The following is a 17,322-nucleotide window of genomic DNA, read 5'->3' on the forward strand; positions in this document are numbered from 1 at the left end:
TTAACAATCAAATGCTCAATTGTATATTTGGTTTAATTTTGAAACTACTTACCATCCTTTTTGCAAGAATTAAACCAAATAAACTGTTGTCAAAGAAGGGATAATTGCCCATAATAATTTGAGTTTGTAACGATTTGTACCTTAGAGAAGCCAACTTCCATTACCTTGAAAATTTACTCATTCTGGACCAAACACCTCTCCGTATACTGTATTGATCTATATAAATATATATGCCAGGCTCTAGCCAATTAGCTCAGTAGTTAGAGCATCACCCCAGGGACTGAAGTGTCACCGGTTCGATTCCCACTGAAGGGAACATGCCTGGGTTGCAGGCTATATCCCTGGTCCTGGTTGGGGCGCGTGACCAATTGATGTGTCCTTTCACATCAATATTTCTGTCTCTCTCTCCCCTCTTCCACTCTCTCTGAGAAGCAATGGAAAAAATATCCTTGGGCGAGGATTAAAAACAAATAAATAAATAGATATATCTGCCATGACGTGATGTCTAGAGCCCAAGTGGATACTTATGGAATCCATGGGTCAGAGCTGCCTTTACATTTTTAGTGTAATGGACTTGGCATGTTGACATGGGAGCCTGGTGCGTTGAGGAGAGGTATCCATCATGGAAACATTAACGAGTCTGAGTTTTCTGCAGGAAGTCCTAACACGCTCCAAACTTTCAAGTACAAATAATGCTAACGAAGGCTGCTTCTATATTTATGTCAGTGGGTTTCCATCCAGAGACATACACAAAACCCCTAACGAATAAGTGCACTTAACAGTTTTCCTCTGCTAAAAGATGAGAACTCTGACTAGGTGTAATGTTTCTGCTCCTACCAGCTGTACATATGATTATAGTTTTTATGTGGCTATTCCATTTCCCTTTCACCCTCCAGCTAAAAAATCAGTTCAATAAATATATTCACAGGACATTCTAAATCTGAAAAGGGCTGCTGCCGATGAAAATAGAGTTCTGTAATCTTGACAGGAAGCAGAGCCCGTACCCAGTAATCTGTTCACTCATGAATGACCACAGCTGGGATGCAGCATATTCAGTTTTATATTGTGTAGGTAAAACAGTATTAAAATTTTATGTACTAAGCTCTGAAGTAAATATGACGAAATGTTGCCATTTTAAAAGTTCTGGATGATAGGCCATGTGTATTTGTTTTATTACTCTTTCCACTTTGCTGTAGGCTGAAATGTTTTTCATGATTTTCCAAAGTATGTACTGGTGAGAAAAAAGAAATCTGTTTGTTTAGGCTGGAGAGGGGGTAGAGAGAGGGTGAGGAAACAGCCATGCCCTGTACCTGGCAGGCATGGGGATTTACAAGAGGTTTCTGTTAAAGATAAAAAAAAACCTTAGAGATAGTTTCGTTTCTGTTAAAGAAAAAAAAAAACTTAGAGATAGTTTGGATTATTTCCAGATGGAAAGTATTCTTTGTAGACAGTAAAGGCAGTTATTTACGATAATATTTTTTGCATGTGATTTGTTCATTGGCGTCACAACATTTTACAGAGCATCAATTTCTCTATGCAGGGCTCTGCCCGCGCACCTCTCATTTAGGCATCAGCTGTGTGAATCAGATGCAGCCAGCCTGCTCCCTGCAGGTTACCAATCTAAAAGGGTCCCTCTGGCTGCCCCATAGCCAGTGGGATGCATCAGGTGCTTAGCCTGAGGTTTTAGCTGTAGAAAAACCTGCAGACAACCAGTGTGGAAGATCAGATTCCTTAAGATATGTCAAAATACCGTATTTGAAGAAAACATTGCATGTGGGTGCACACATATACATATGTATGTTATTCCCTGCCTTTTTTTTTTTTTTTTTTTTTTTTTTTTTGCTGTTCTTAAAGGGGACAGGAGGAGGACTTCCTGATCTATATGACTGTGTGATGCTGCATGGCTCATTATCGATGAGAATTCTGGATGCTACCAACTGTTAATTCCTAGGTCATAGGCATATTTCTGGGCGTCTGGAAGTACAAGGCTGAAAGGAATTTTCACTTTCACTTTTTAGGAGGCTCACTGGTCCCAAAGGCTCTTTTGAGGCAAGCAAATGCAAGGCCAAGGATTGGGGGTGGGGGGTAGGTATATGGTTCAGTGTTCATACACTCTTGGAGCATATGGCTCATGGTGTGTGGATATATATACATATGTCTAGGGGAGCTTCCATTTCAGTCAGGGCTTTGGAGCATGGTGCTCGTGGGCGCAGCAGTGGCTCTCAACCGCTGTTTCTGCCACCACCTCAGTGATAGGTGGAACACCTCCTCTGTGACCTCTCTCACTGCATGTACTTCTCAACCAGGGGCAGGGGTGTCATTGGGGTCGGGGGGAGGAGGGGATTCTTTCTGCCTGCACTTTGGGAACCACCAATGGAGAACAGAAAGCAGTCATCCAGAAATCTTCATCCCATGTTTGGGTGCCATTTCTGCCATTAATGGCTCCTGGGGTAGGCCTGACACCTGGTAGGTGATCAATAGGTTTTTATGAAGTGTGGCCTGAATTGACCAGCTGTGTAATCCTAAGCAGGCCGATTAATCTCTTTGGCTTCAGTTTTTTCCCCTGCAGAATGAGGCAAATGGCTTAGGTGACTTCTAGGGCCCCTTCCAGGTGTGAAATTTTATGATTCCATGATTGGACCTTTACGACCTCCAAGGAGATTGACTTGACAGGAATGTTAAGGGTGAATGAAGTGAGGGAGGAAATGCCCCTTTGCCTGAATTAGTCTGGTATTTCCTTCTTGACTACTATTTTAAGAACTTATTTAACTTGAGGTTTTCCTGGTAGTTTTACCTGTGTCTGCTGTCATTCTCTGAGTAAATGGTAAATTCTTTTAAGGACTAGAGCCATGACTTCCCCCCTACTTCTGTGTGCCTCAACATATAAGGCACCGTCATGCCAAACAGCAGTGCGAGGGGGTCCACACAGTGTTCACACAGCTCATCCTACTCATGAGGGAAGCATTATCTCCCCTCTTTCCTGCAGAGGACAGTGAAGATTAGGGGTGAATGGCTGAATTGCGGCTGAGCCCAGCTGACTGGTCTCCAGGTGAGAGTCTCCAGTTTTACGGCGGCCTGGTTACCTGACTTCAAGACTCGGCTCTAGGAAAGCCCAGAGGGGAGCATAGAGGCTGTGTCATAGCAACCACCGGCCTGGCCATGGGATCTGCTTTTTTCTGTTCCTGATTCTTCTGCTTCTGGCCTTACGTGATAGGCATCCTTCAGCTCATTCTACTGGCATCGTTTTTCACATCTTATTTAAGTCCAACAGTTTTCTTCCTGGGCTACAACACATTCTTCTGTCAAAGATTACCCTGATGCTCTGGAAGGTAGGGCTCAGTGGCTGGTGTGTCAGCCAGCACACTGAGGAGTGGCAGGTTCCATTCCCGGTCAAGGGCATGTACCTGGGTTGCAGGTTTGATCCCTGGCCCCGGTCAGAGTACATGTAGGAGGCAACAAATCGATGTGTCCCTCACATCCATGTTTTTCTCTTTCTCCCCCTCCCTTCCTTCTACTCTCTCTAAAAATCAATGGAAAAAATATCCTTGGGTGAAGATTAAGAGCAAAAAAATAAAAATAAAGAAAACAGATTACCCTGAATAACAGGTCCCTCAATAGGTCCCTTTTCCTTTTGCTATACATTTCTAACTTCTCTGTGTGTGCATGGGTGGGTCCGTGATTGTGGATAAAATATCCTCTGTTCACTAAGTCACTTATTCTCTCTTTGGCAGATAATAGTGACCAGTCCTTGGTCAGTAGTGAGTTTCAGAGAAATAGATGATTTGAGAAATCTTAAGGGGGTATAACCATAGGTCATGCTAGATGGATGTTACCACTATTTACTGCCACAAGGAGCAGAGAGAGAGAAGTTGATTTGAAAGGAAAAATGATGCATTCCTTTTGGGTATGTCGAGTTTTCTGGTGTCTGTTCAGACTTTGCGTGAAGTATTGAGCTCCTCTGTGAGGGCAACCAGATAGTTGAGTGACAGGGTTGGAGGGCTAGTTGTACACAGTATTCTACTGTTCCTTTTGTTTTTTTAAACCATGTAATTATAAGCGCCTATTTAAAAATTTTTGTTGCCTGAGCCCTGTAGGTATTTGCATTTGTGATGCAGTATATACATACAATGAGAAATGAGGGGTTGAGCCTTACCAAATTTAAGAGTTTGGGGTTTTTTCTTTCTTTTTTTTTTATTAGGATTGAAAGGGTTTTTAATAAAAGTTATCAAAGGTGGCCTGGGTCTTAAAGCTGTTCCTCTCAAGTTTTTAATGTTTCCTCTATATAATTACACAGACTTAGTTTCTGGCCTTAAATCATCATACCTATTTTCAGCTTCCCTGAAATCAAGGGTACCCTGTGCCATATCAATTAAAGCAAAAGTACTTTCAATTAAAGGTGTTAAGTATGAATCTGAAAAGATTAATTCTTCATAAAAGGATGACCTTCAGTAGTTAGATGCAATTAGGCATTTTTCCAACTATATTTCATCCTGATGGGGCAAGTCGACTACTCACAATCAATCACTGTGATCTTTTCAGAGGTGGGTATTTTAGGTTCAGAGTTATAAAAGGATGACTTGACTAGGCAACCTCTGTACCTTGAGCTAGAGAAGATGTAGATAAGAGATAGTGGGTGTTGGATACTACTTTTGTGGTGTTAACATTGAAAGAATCAGGGTATTCTAAGTACAGTTCTTACACATGCCTTCTTATGGCCAAAAGTAATATTTTCTTCTGAACAAAAATAATTTAGATAAGACTGATCAAAGGACAGAGAAGAAAGGAACAGTGACATAAATTAGCATCAAACCAAATTCCTTTTCATCTTTTTATTCTTCTGTCATTTCAGTAGGAAATCACTCTAAACACTTGCTTTCCTGTGACCCTTTTTTCTTATTGGGTAGTTTTAGTTCTAATTCAACCTTTGCTGATATTCAGCACACAAAACCAAGGTTATTAGATAAATGAATGCTTGCTGATCTTTTTATGGTAATGTCAAGTCTTGGGGGATATTTTTTTCTCAAAAGCAAAAGTAATTGAGCATTTCTATATGTACAATGTATTTTCAATATAGAATTCTTGGTCCTCACTCTGCCACTCATTAAATTTGTATACTTGGAAACACCTTGAACATACCTAAAAGCTGGAAAACAAGTAATATCTGATTGGTGTACCTCAAAGGTTGATTGTTGGGTTAAGTGAGATTTGATCAGTGTTTCTAAAAGTGGGGTCACAGGACCACACTAAGGGTCCTTGAGATCCGTCCAGGGAGCCCATGAGGTTAAAACTATTTTTATGATAATATTAAGAAATTATCCGCCCTTGTCACTCTCATTCTTTCTCACTTGTACAGTGAAATTTCTCAGCGGCTGGCTACATGATATGGCAAATATAAGAGCCAGCTGTCTTAAGCCAGACATTACAGAGGTTTACAAAATAGAAAACAATGCACTTTTTTCACTGATTTGTTTTTCTTTTGGAAAGCAATTTTCATAAAAACGTTTTACATTAACATGTGATGAGTTAATGTCATTTTCAAATAAAGTAATAAGTATTTTTAATTTTATCAGTTTCAATTTCCAATACACTAGATCTTGATATATATAATCAACACTAACAAGAGCTCATTAGGGGTCTTTAATACTTTTTAAAAATGGAAAGGGCTTCTAAGACTATAAAGTATGAGACCTGCTGATGTATGTGGAAGCACTATGTAAATGTGTGGTGGCTTCAGTAGTTTATTAAGAAAATCCAGGCTGTGTAAACTATCCAACATGTAAGTGGCCTTCCCACTGCCCACACTGATGCTCATGGTACATGCCACCTCCAGGGTGGGGCTGCTTATCCCAGGGTACCACATGATCTCTGGGCCATCTACAGTAGTCTGCAATTTCCTATGTCTGTCATGTGTCTATTCTTTTAGAGAGTTCAAAATTTTCACAGTGTTCAGTTTCTCAGGAGGTCCTAAAGGAAGCCCAGGGGGCCCTGCCGGTGGTGTTCAGTGGTTAAAATATCAGGCACTGAAAGGTTGCGGGTTCTGTTCCTGGTCAAGGACATGTACCTGGGTTGCAGGTTCAATTCCTGGCCCCAGTCCAGGTGCCTGCAGGAGGCAACCATCAATGGGTCTCTTTCACACCTCTCTCTCTCTTTTTCCTCTCTCTCTCTCTCTCTCTTCCCTCCCTTCCCTCCCTCCCCTCCCTCCCCTCCCTCCCTTCCTTCCACTCTCTCTAAAATCAATGATAAACATATCCTCGGGTGAGGATTAACAACAATAAAAAGAAGCACAGCTGTAGGAATTTCTGGTGTCCCCTAGTCCCATTCTATCTCTGAGTGGAGTAGCGATAAAGTTAAAATTGGGGACGCCTGAGAGGAGATACAAAGTTGTTCAATGCTCTTGTCTGTGGCCTGCGCTTGGGTATCCCTTGACTTTTTTGACTCTTTACTTCTCTGCTTGTGGAAAGGTGTTAGACGTGGGCCAGATTCTCTAGGCATTGGGAGAAGGGCTTTCTCTCAGTCTGTACTGAGAGAAAGGGAGGCCTTTGCTGTCTTTCTGGGCCTCCTTGCATTTAGTTCAATGGGATGTGGTAGGACATAAAGAACCAAGATCAGGATAAGGACCAAAACAGCCCAGAGATGGCTGGTGTCATCATGATTTGAGCACTGTACATAGAGACCAGGGGATAGTTACCAGAGTTTTAGGGGACCACAGCTGGAGTGCTAAACAGGATTTGATCACATTCAGGGCATGGGAAGGTCAATGTTTAGGGATGAGTAATCAAGCTATTTCTGTCTCTGTCTTACACCCTTGATGGCTGAGCAAGTAGTTGAGTACTTACAAACATTACTATTTCATATTTTGTACTGCAGTTTTTTAAGGTGTTTTTATTTAATTTAGCATCTGTTGAGTTAGTCATAACATTCTTAGGAAATTTTAAAACCATTCTAATTTATTGCTCACTGCGGCTTATCATTATTTGAAATTAATATAAATGGAAAACTCATTTATTTACTTGTTTCACATTTCCCCAGTGTCACTTAATTTTTTGATTGAGTATATATAGGGTGGGGAAAAAGTAGCTTTCCAGTTGTTTATGTAGAAAATAATACAATAATCCTATATAATAAAGAGGTAATATGCAAATTGACTGTCACACCCTCATAAAGATGGCTGCCGACAACCAGGCCAGCAGGGGGTTAGTGAAGGACAACCAAACGACTGAACAGCAGGCTGCGTGGGGCGACCAGGCCAGCGGAGGGGCCATGAAGGGCGACCAGGCCAGCAGGGGGGGCAGTTGGGGGTACCAGGCCAGCAGAGGGTGGCAGTTGGGGGCAACCAGGCCAGGAGGAGGGGGCAGTAAGAGGCGACCAAGTGAGGGGTGACTAGGCCAGTGGGGGTGGGCAGTTGGGGGTGACCAGGATGGCAGTGGGGGGCATTTAGGGGCGACCAGGCCGGCAAAGGGGGAGGGGGGCAGTCAGGAGCAACCAGGCCAGCAGGGAGGGGGCAGTTGGGGGCGACCTGGCCGGCAGCAGGGGTTAGTTAGGGGCAACCAGGCCAGCATGCAGAGGTATGAGGGGCAGTCAGGCCATGGGGGCGGGGGGCAGTTAGGGGCAACCAGGCAGGCAGGCAGGTGAGCGATTAGGAGCCAGCGGTCCAGGATTATGAAAAGGATGTCCGACTGCCAGTTTAGGCCCTATCCCCAGGATCGCGCCTAAACCGGCAGTCGGACATCCCCCGAGGGGTCCCGGATTGGGGAGGGTGCAGGCTGGGCTGAGGGAACCCCCCCCCTCCTGTGCATGAATTCTGTGCACTGGGCCTCTAGTTAATAAATAATAATAGAAGAATAAACTCTGTGTTTCATAAACTCACAACTGTAAACCTACTTTTATCCCACCCAGTATGTATATGTTATAGTTTATGTAAGTATTTTATATTTACTTAAATAGGGTTTTATATATTCAGTGGGTAATTTCACAACATTCAGGTCCCCTCTGTTTAGATTAAAAAAATATAACCACGGAATATGTACCTTACTCTGGGCATTTTGTTGTATGATTTAATGTATAGTGCTGTCATGAACTTCAGTGCCACACCTATCTTGTCTGTTTGTTTCACTTTTTAGAAAGTTGATACAATACTATTTTCTCAGAAAAATATGAAAAATGTATTGAATATCATTCTAAACTAAAAGCTTCTGAAATTTTCTATTATGAAATTATATCTAAGGTTACTAATTTAGTGTAGATTTATTAAATGAATGTTTTATTTTTGGAATTTTGTGATATAAATGGGTTTCTATAAGGTAAATTCAACCAATTAAACAAATACCTTCCTTTATTATTGTCATAACTATCACTTTCAGTTAAGGAAGTATTTAGAGGTAACCTGAGACTGTAAAACGCTATCTACATGTTAGTAGCATCTTGTAAAAATTGTAATACATTTACTTTGATTAAACTCTACTTATTGGATTTTAATGTGCTATATGTTATTTATTTCAGAAATTCCAGAAAGGAACTTAACGATATACGATTTGAGTTTACTCCAGGAAGAGGTGAGTTTTAATTGAAATTATTATCTTATTGCTACAAAGAACGTTTCAAAAATTAATTACAAGCACATGTTTATAATTTGCTATTCAAAAATGCTTTCTTTAAAAACGAAGGAATGAATGAGGGAGGGAGGGAAGGAAAGACTTATAATAATTTTAGGGATTCCAAATGGGACCACTATTTTTTAATATTTATTAAATTAATTGGGATGACATTGGTCCACGTGAATATATACCAGTAAGTTTCAGGTGTTGGTTTCTATGTTATGTGATCTGTATATTGCACTGTTTGCCCACAACCATACATTAGGACCCCCTTTTCTTCCCACCCCCTTCCCACTATAATCACCACACTGCTATTTGCTGAACCACTATTGACTTCATGAATTCCAGTGACATGTGCTACGTATGTGTGTGTAAATTAAGCATATTAGCTCAGTCATGAAATGAAGTAGTGGCATGCTGATGCAGGGTCTAAAGGATATTATTATGAGAGCATTGAAGATCATATAGCAGTTCCACTGAGGGTTGAGCAGCAAACAGTGATACCATGCTTGGCCTCTGTACTCAGTTCAGACTACACAAAGCCTGTGTTGGGGAGTGTCTGTGGCCTCTGTTTGCTGCAGGCATAATTGGTAAGCTCACAAAAAATTAAAAAGTCTTGTACTTCTGGGTTTGCAAAATTTTACCAAATACACTTTATTTATCAATCAATCACAATTTACATGGAGATCTTATACACAGAATAAAAATAGTATTATTAGCTTATATACAATGTGTTCCCAAAAATGTATACATACTTTAAAAGCTGAAATTATAATTACCTTTAAGTTCAGAGTTTAAAAACCCTGCCAGCAAACAAAATATGTTCCTGGGCCACACACGGTCTGGACTCACTGACTCTGATCTCTGGTTCATGTAAGCACAGAGATCTAATGATTTCCTTCATATTTGAATTAAAATAACATTTGAAGAACCTTTTACAAAATAATGTAACTAAGGCCCTAATGAATTTGCTCACTGATCTCTCTGGGAACATCCATCTTTGACAATTTAAGACTCAGTCTGTGAAATTGTATGGTGCCGGTTTCTATTATCAAAAAAAATATATATTTTGTTATAATATAAAAATATTGACCAGTCAATGCATTGATAAAATCTAGTAATTTCATAATCAGTGTTTCAAATACAGTAGGTAAAAGAACAGATTCTTATTTTAAGGTTTGTTCTTTCCAACTGATTGTTTTAAATTGAAGATGGCAATAAAAATCAATTTTAATTTAAAGAGCTAACAAAGAAATGAATTTCTGAGTGGAGGATGTTTGCGGATAAGACAGCCCTATGAGCATTACCTGGCTTTGTGTGCTGGCATTGGCAGCCTCGTTTGTCATAGTTAGATCAAGAGTCTTGGCTTCTATTGCCCAGACAGAACCATAGCATTGGCTTCTAGATGATGACTGACCTTCCCTGGGCAGTGAGCACAGGCCTGTTAGTAACGGAAACACCGTGGATATATCGCTGTCCCTCTGATTGCTGATGCTGCCTGCGTTTCAGACGTTGTCTGCACTACCTCCGTGCGTGCACACGACAGGTGTACTATGTCTGGGCTGTACACACACACAAATGTGTACCTATGGCTAGAATATATAACACGAACGTATCCAATATTCTCTGTCCTTCCTTGAGGGTAAGCCCTTTGTACTCATTATGCTGCTCTATGCTCTGGAAACCAGAGCATACATGATTAGTTAACTTGTTTACACATCAGGAATGTTAAGCAGCTTAAAGAAACATAAATTACCATTTACCTTCCTGTTTCTATTCTAACTATTACTGATATATTACTTATGTGCATACAAAATAACTGCTTAATGGCACACACACAAACATGGAACATTTCCATTTTTGGCCAGCCAGCACGATCTGCTAGCTATTTTAATATGACTCGTTTGGGATCCAGGAGTCCTGAAACTAGTAGACGATGCTGTACACTTTAACTACTTGTGAATGCCATTTGCTCAGGTTCTGTTAAGTGCTAGCCCTCAATGTGACTTCGACTGTTCCCATTTTTAACTGCATTCTGTGATTACAGCTCCTTACTCAAGTGCAAGGTCTTACTTTAGAGATGATGGTAACACATTCAGATGCCTTAGCAGATGATCAGTCAGTCTATAATAATAAAAGCATAATATGCAAATCAACCAAACAGCCTAACAGTGTGGAACAACCATCCGGACGACCTTCCGGACGAAGCCGGGGCTGGGAGGGCCGAGGCAGCCAGGGCTGCGAAGGCCTACTCTTGCATGAATTTCACGTATCGGGCCTCTAGTAGAAATATAATGACTGCCTGCTGTGTGCTCTAGTAAGCCCATTAATTCATTAGGCTTCTTTTCCTGAAGTTTCTGGGTGCATCCAGGAAGCTGGAGATGGTGAGGCTGACTGTTCTAGCCGGCTTCATAAAGCCAAGTCACCTTCAGAGTGGAACCTTTCGTTAACTGCCCTGCCTGAGGTTTCATGGAAAGGGATCATTTTATTCCTAAAAGAATTGTATAAGGTATTTTCCAGCAGTAAGGACAAGGTCCAAGATAAGCCCACCTTATATGGAACTTTATAGTTTAGTAAGATTTCTATGTATTTATTTTTTATTTCCATTTTATTTCATTCATCATGAAATAGGATGAGTGAAATGATAGAATACCACAATTTCTTGGAAGTACATAGAACGTACGTTGGCTCCCAAATTTTTATAAACATTTGGGAATTCGGGCCATGCATGAAAGGAGAAAGAGTGCACAAGTGTGAGATGTGTTTTGATGACCTTTGCTGTTCCATCATCACCACAGTTTTATTTTTTGAGTAATTACTATGTGTCAGACACCAGGCTGAGCCCTTTAAAGCCCAAGAATTTTGAAAGATCATTATGCCTCAAATTACTTGATTGCATGGGCATGCATACACACCCATTCACACAATTGCAATATCTAAAACACAGATTTACAAGGAAACATTGTCTGTGTTGAAGGCAGCCTGTGTCATAGGAAACTGCAGTTCAGTTTAGATGTTTGCTTAATTCATCAGCTGTGCTTGCACATTTTCCCTGACTTTAGAAGACTTTAAAAGTCAAAAGTCCATCTGCGTTGCTACTAAGCTGGTTTCTTTTTATCCGCCTACAGTTCCTGGTGTTTGTGAGAATATAAGGAGGCCATGGGGATCACATCATCTCCCATATAAAAACATTGGGGTTCATAATGGTTCTTTTGAGCACATTGCAAATTTAGTTTCTCTTTACAAGGTCTTCAAGCAGACTTCTCACTATTATCATGTTCATTCATAGCCTTTCAATTAAGTAATTTCAGCCATATTTACTTGCTATAGCCTGTTCAGTTTCATCTTTATGAGACTGCGAACTCCTGACACTTATCACTGAGAAATATATTCTTTTATTCAACCACATTTTCTAAAAAAAATGAATCTGTTGCTATCAAGTGATCAGTGTCATGTTAAAGGAGTTTCTTAAATAGCTCATCTTATAGTCCAACAAACTCATAGGATGTTTGTACCAAATATAAGGTTGTATCAAATGCTACCTTTTCAGCCTTTGCCATAAATTCTGACTCAATAGCTACTAATGATAGAAAAGGATTGATGCTGGCTGGAACTGACCTCGGGAAGAAGGAAAAGCAGTGCCATAGGGACCAGCTATGAGAGAAAATCTAGAGGTGCATTTCAGGATTAATTTAGAGGTGCACTTGAGGATTAATTAAGACAGTAGCCAACGGGCAAGAGAAATGAAACAATAATTTTGTGTAACTTCTGTTGAATAAATAACACGATGCAAGTACATGGCAGGGATTTTTTTTCCTCCTGATAGAATCTGAATTGTTGAATTAAAACACATGTGAGTAATTTTTGTAAATTAAAAAAATATATTTTACATTGTACTGGATTGCTGATTTTTTTTGTTACTAATACATATTCATTTCCTATTTGGACAGATACAGCAGATGGCGTTTCTCAGGAGCTCTTCTCTGCTGGCTTGGTTGATGGTCATGATGTAGTTATAGGTAAATCACTTTTTAGTATGCAGTGTCATTTTGTTGATATATCACATGGAAATGCATTTAGAAGCAAAGTTTTCATCAAGGTATAATGTATTCTGTGCTTTTTGAAAATCTTTTTGCGTTCTCATATTTTATGTGAAGGACGTACATTTAAGAGTCATTTAATTTTCTTTTTTAAAAACTCCTTTATGTCTTTCTGTCCCATTTATCTGGATGTGATTTAGTCAATAAGGAACGTCACTTGTTGGAAACATAACAAAGAACTCAGAAGTAAGACCCAAAAGTCCATGACAACAAAAATACAAGGTTACAGATTCTGTGCTCCAAAGTATGGGGACCTCTGGGTCCTTTTATGAGAGTTCTCTGTTCTTTCTTTGGACAGAGTTTTAATACGCTTAGATGTTAGTGTTTTTCAGTCCTTAGCAAGATTCTTCATAAAGTCTTAAGGTGGGACTTAAAGATCATTCAGGCTGGTTCTGTGTAGACAAGGAAGCAAATTCCTAAAGTGCTGAGTGGTTTATCCAGGGCCATACTGCTGGGTTGTGGCAGGCCCACTTCACTTTGAAACTAGGGCTCTTTCTGCCACTTTTAGAATCAAAAGACAGCTCCATGGAAACAGAGAAGCCTGCTAAACAACAGATACAGGATGGGAGCAAGAAATGACAGGTGGCCTCCTGACAAGGCGACGGAGGCAGAAAGGCTGTAAGAGACAGACACTGCCTTCTAAGAAAACGTATAGCCTGATTCTACCTAGGGCGAGGGTGAATGGCTCCACATTCCTCAGCAAATTCTTAGTTACGAAGATTTTATAATTCAGCCTATTGCCGGATATTCAAAATGATGTCCCTAAGTAATCCAGGTGACTTAACATTATATTAAGGTTAGTTATGACATTATATTAATTTTATTGTTAATTATAATAATATATTAGAGAAATATGTAATATGATAAAATTTTCTTCAAAAATATTCAAATCAAAACCAATGCTTGAAATGACTTGGGCCTCTTAAATGATATGTTTTAACTAAGAACCATCACTTCCCCAATAATGCTGAAGTATGTGATTGAGAGGGAGCTTGAAGCAGAGATACTCACCTATCACAATAATTTCTTCCCATGAACTCGATGACCTAGATCATTATAAAATGAACTAGAGGCCCGGTGCATGGGATTTGTGCACTGGTGGAGGGCGTGGCCTGCGGGGTGTGGCCCGTTGTGGGAGCACCGCCATCCTGGTCAGCCAAACGGCTGTGGACCCACCCTCTGAGCAGCTGCTCCCCGCTGTGGGAGTGCACTGACCACCAGGGGGCAGCTTCTGTGTTGAGCGTCTGCCCCCTGGTGGTCAGTGCGCATCATAGCGACTGGTCCTTCTGCCGTTCGGATGCTGGGCTTTTATTATACAGACAGTCCTTGGGTTACGACAGACTCGATGTATATCATTTCGTGGTTACGTCGCTATCTCCCATTTATTTATATATATAAAAAAAAGTTCCGTCATTTCAACATATGTACATATGTGCTTTATGTTTTTTATTATTTATTTACCACAAGTAAAGGTCAGGAATTGTTATCTTTCTTTTAAATTTTTTTTGCTGTTTCATTTAATTACTGCTGTGTATGTGCTCCATGAGAATGACGTAGGTGCTTATGTAGGTGGGTTCTGACTTACGGTGAAAATCACGTTACATTGCGCTGTAGGAACGGATCTCTGATGTAACCCTAGGACCTACTGTATAGGATGATTTTGTTTAAATCCGAGTAACTGGGTTTTTAGTGGAATGTTAGATTTCTGGCTAAAGAATCAGTTTCTAATATATTATTGATATACAAATAGTAGTTCATAAATGTAAGAATACATAAATATCTTTTTAATTAGAAAAATTAAGCTTTTTTCCTATTAATTGTATGTCAAGTGTACACATGATTTCACAAGGAAGCTCTGATTCTTCTACCAAGTGGTGCATATGTAAGGAGATAGGTATTTTATTTTGTTTATTTATTTATTTAAAAAATATTTTTATTGATTTCAGAGAGGAAGGGAAAAGGAGAGAGATAGAAACATCAGTGATGAGAGAGAGTCATCAATCAGTTGCCTCCTGCACACCCCACATTGGGGCTCGAGCCTGCAACCTGGGCATGTGCCCTTGACTGAAATTGAACCTGGGACCCTTCAGTCTGCAGGCCGACACTTTATCCTCTGAGCCAAACCAGCTAGGGCTAGGTGATAGGTATTTTAAAGGAAAGCATTTATGTGTATTTCCTTATGTATTCTTTCTTTCACACTTTCCTTTAAAATCTTGTGAGGGCTCATGGCCAACAGAGTTTTTAGCTAAGTTTTCTGAGCTGGATAAAAAGGTCAGTTCAACTTTGGCATCTATGATAAATTTCATATCAGAGTTCTTTATGTTAATAGTTCCTAGGTAAATTAATACGTGAAAATAATAATCAAAAAGACCTTTTTTAAAACACCTATTCATGTCTCCTATTGGGCAAAAAGTCAAGGGTCAAATGATCTTTTGATTTGAGTTGATTCTGGCAGGTGTTTGGAACATGGAGAATAAAAGAGATTTGTGAAAAGATACTAGGTTACATCTTTGTCTAAGCATGGTCTTGCTTTAGGTACTACAGTGAAATTTAGTGTTCTCTCTTTTGCCTCATGCTCAGCTGACTCAAGAGGATTTTTAGTTGCTGAGGGTTTTTTGTTGTGGTGGTGGTTGTTGGGTATTTTTAATTTTTATTAAAGTAGAGCTGACATACAATATTAGTTTCAGGTGTATAACATAGTGATTCAATGTTTATATACCTTGTATTGTAATCACCACAAGTAGAGTAACCATCACTCACCATCATGCAGTTTTTATGATACTATTGGCTATATTCCCTATGCTGTACATTGTATATGTGTGACTTATCCTATCTAATAAAGAGGGAATATGCTAATTGACCCTCACACTGTCGCAAAGATGGCAGCGCCCACAGCTAAAAAGGAGGGAATATGCTAATTGACTGCCCCACCCTCAAAGATCGTGGCACCCACAGCCAGAAGATGGCGGTGCCCAGGCCCCTCAGCCCCGCTGGAGCAGCAGGCGCATGGCAAGGCCAGGCCCACCCCTAGGCGAGCACAGCAGCTCCGCACACCTGCCTCCAGAGTCCCCCAGTCCCTCAGCCCCCCAGCTGCAAGGGGCCAGCCTGAGGCACAGGCAAGCCTTGGATGGCGGCTGCCCAGCCGCCCAGGGCTGCCTGAGGCTCAGGTAACCAGGGCCTGCCGAGGCTTGCGCTGCTGGCAGTGGCAGCAGCAGAGGTGTGATGGGGATGTCGCCTTCTCCTGACCGTTGGGTTGCCTCCCGCCCCTGAGGGCTCCCAGACTGTGAGAGGGGGCAAGCTAGGCTGAGGGACCCCCCTCCAGTGCATGAATTTTCATGCACTGGGCCTCTAGTTTATTTTATAACTGGAAGTTTGTACCTCGTATTCCCCTTGACTTCTTCACCCACCTCTTCCCCTCCTCTCTAGCAAACATTAGTTTCTTCTCCGTATCTATGAGTCTGTTTTGTTTGTTTTTTAGATTCCCCATACAACAGTAGGTTTACAATTGTGAATACATGAAACAAAGAGTTTATTATTGTATTATTACTTAGTTTTTATTGTATTATTTTCCGTACAAACAACTGTAAACCTACTTTTGCCCCATCCTGTATAAGTGAAGCTATGTGGTATTTGTCTTTCTCTGTCTGACCTATTTCATTTAATGTAATACTTTCTGGGTTTATCAGTGTTGTCACAAATGGCAATATTTCATTCTTTTTTATGCTGAGTAATATTTCATTATCTATACATATGTATAGCATACATATGTGTGCGTGTATGTATGGATATATACACTCCTATGTTCACTATAGCATTATTTACAGTAACCAAGATATGGAAGCAATCTAGGTACCCATCACATCATCTATTTACATTCATATATTGATGCACACCTAGGTTGCTTCCATACCTTGGCTATTGTAAATAATGCTGCATGAACATAGGAATGCATATATCTCTTTAAAATCGTGTTTTTGTTTTCTTTTAAAAGTGAAATTGCTGGATCATGGTAGTTCTATTTTTAGTTTTTTGAGGAACTTCCATACTGTTTTTCATAGTATCTGCCCCAGTTTACAATCCCACCAATAGTGCATGAAGGTTCTCTTTTATCCACCTCCTCACCAACACTTATTATTTGTTAACTTTTTTATAATAGTCATTCTGAGGTATGAGGTGATATCTCATTGTGGTTTTGATTTGCATTTTCCTGATGATTAGTGATCTTGAGCATCTTTTCATATATTTATTGGCTATTGGTATATCTTCTATGAAGTTATTTATTCAGATCTTCTGCCCATTTTTTAATTTAATTGTTTTTTGCTATTGAGTTGTATGAGTTTTTAATAGACTTTGGATAATAATCCCTTATTGGATGTATGATTTGCAAATATTCCATTCATTAGGCCTTTTGTTATTGTTGTTTTTGATGGTTTCCTTCACTATGCAAAAGCTTTTTAGTTTGATGCAGAAATCTGTTGCATTTCTATACACTAATAACAAACTATCCGAAAGAGAAATTAGGAAAATAATTCCATTTAGAGTTACATCAAAAAGACTAAAATACTTAGGAACAAATTTAACCAAAGAGGTAAAAAACCTGTGCTCTGAAAACTGTAAGACATGGATGA

The 17,322-nt window shown here is 40.0% G+C and overlaps 1 protein-coding gene across 1 annotated transcript in view; it reads left to right on the forward strand.

Annotated features, from left to right (window-relative positions):
* Positions 1-17,322, forward strand: part of STK39 (serine/threonine kinase 39) — a 279,377-nt gene that overhangs the window by 204,250 nt on the left and 57,805 nt on the right. Inside the window, exons 15-16 of the mRNA XM_070422811.1 lie at positions 8,500-8,552; positions 12,545-12,613. Of these exons, the coding sequence (XP_070278912.1) occupies positions 8,500-8,552; positions 12,545-12,613 (122 nt within the window). The remainder of the gene's footprint in view (positions 1-8,499; positions 8,553-12,544; positions 12,614-17,322) is intronic.

Source organism: Myotis yumanensis, unplaced genomic scaffold (assembly GCF_028538775.1).
Source record: "Myotis yumanensis isolate MYYU_CA2020_CCGP unplaced genomic scaffold, mMyoYum1.0.hap1 SCAF_8, whole genome shotgun sequence".
Classification (NCBI taxonomy): domain Eukaryota; kingdom Metazoa; phylum Chordata; class Mammalia; order Chiroptera; family Vespertilionidae; genus Myotis; species Myotis yumanensis.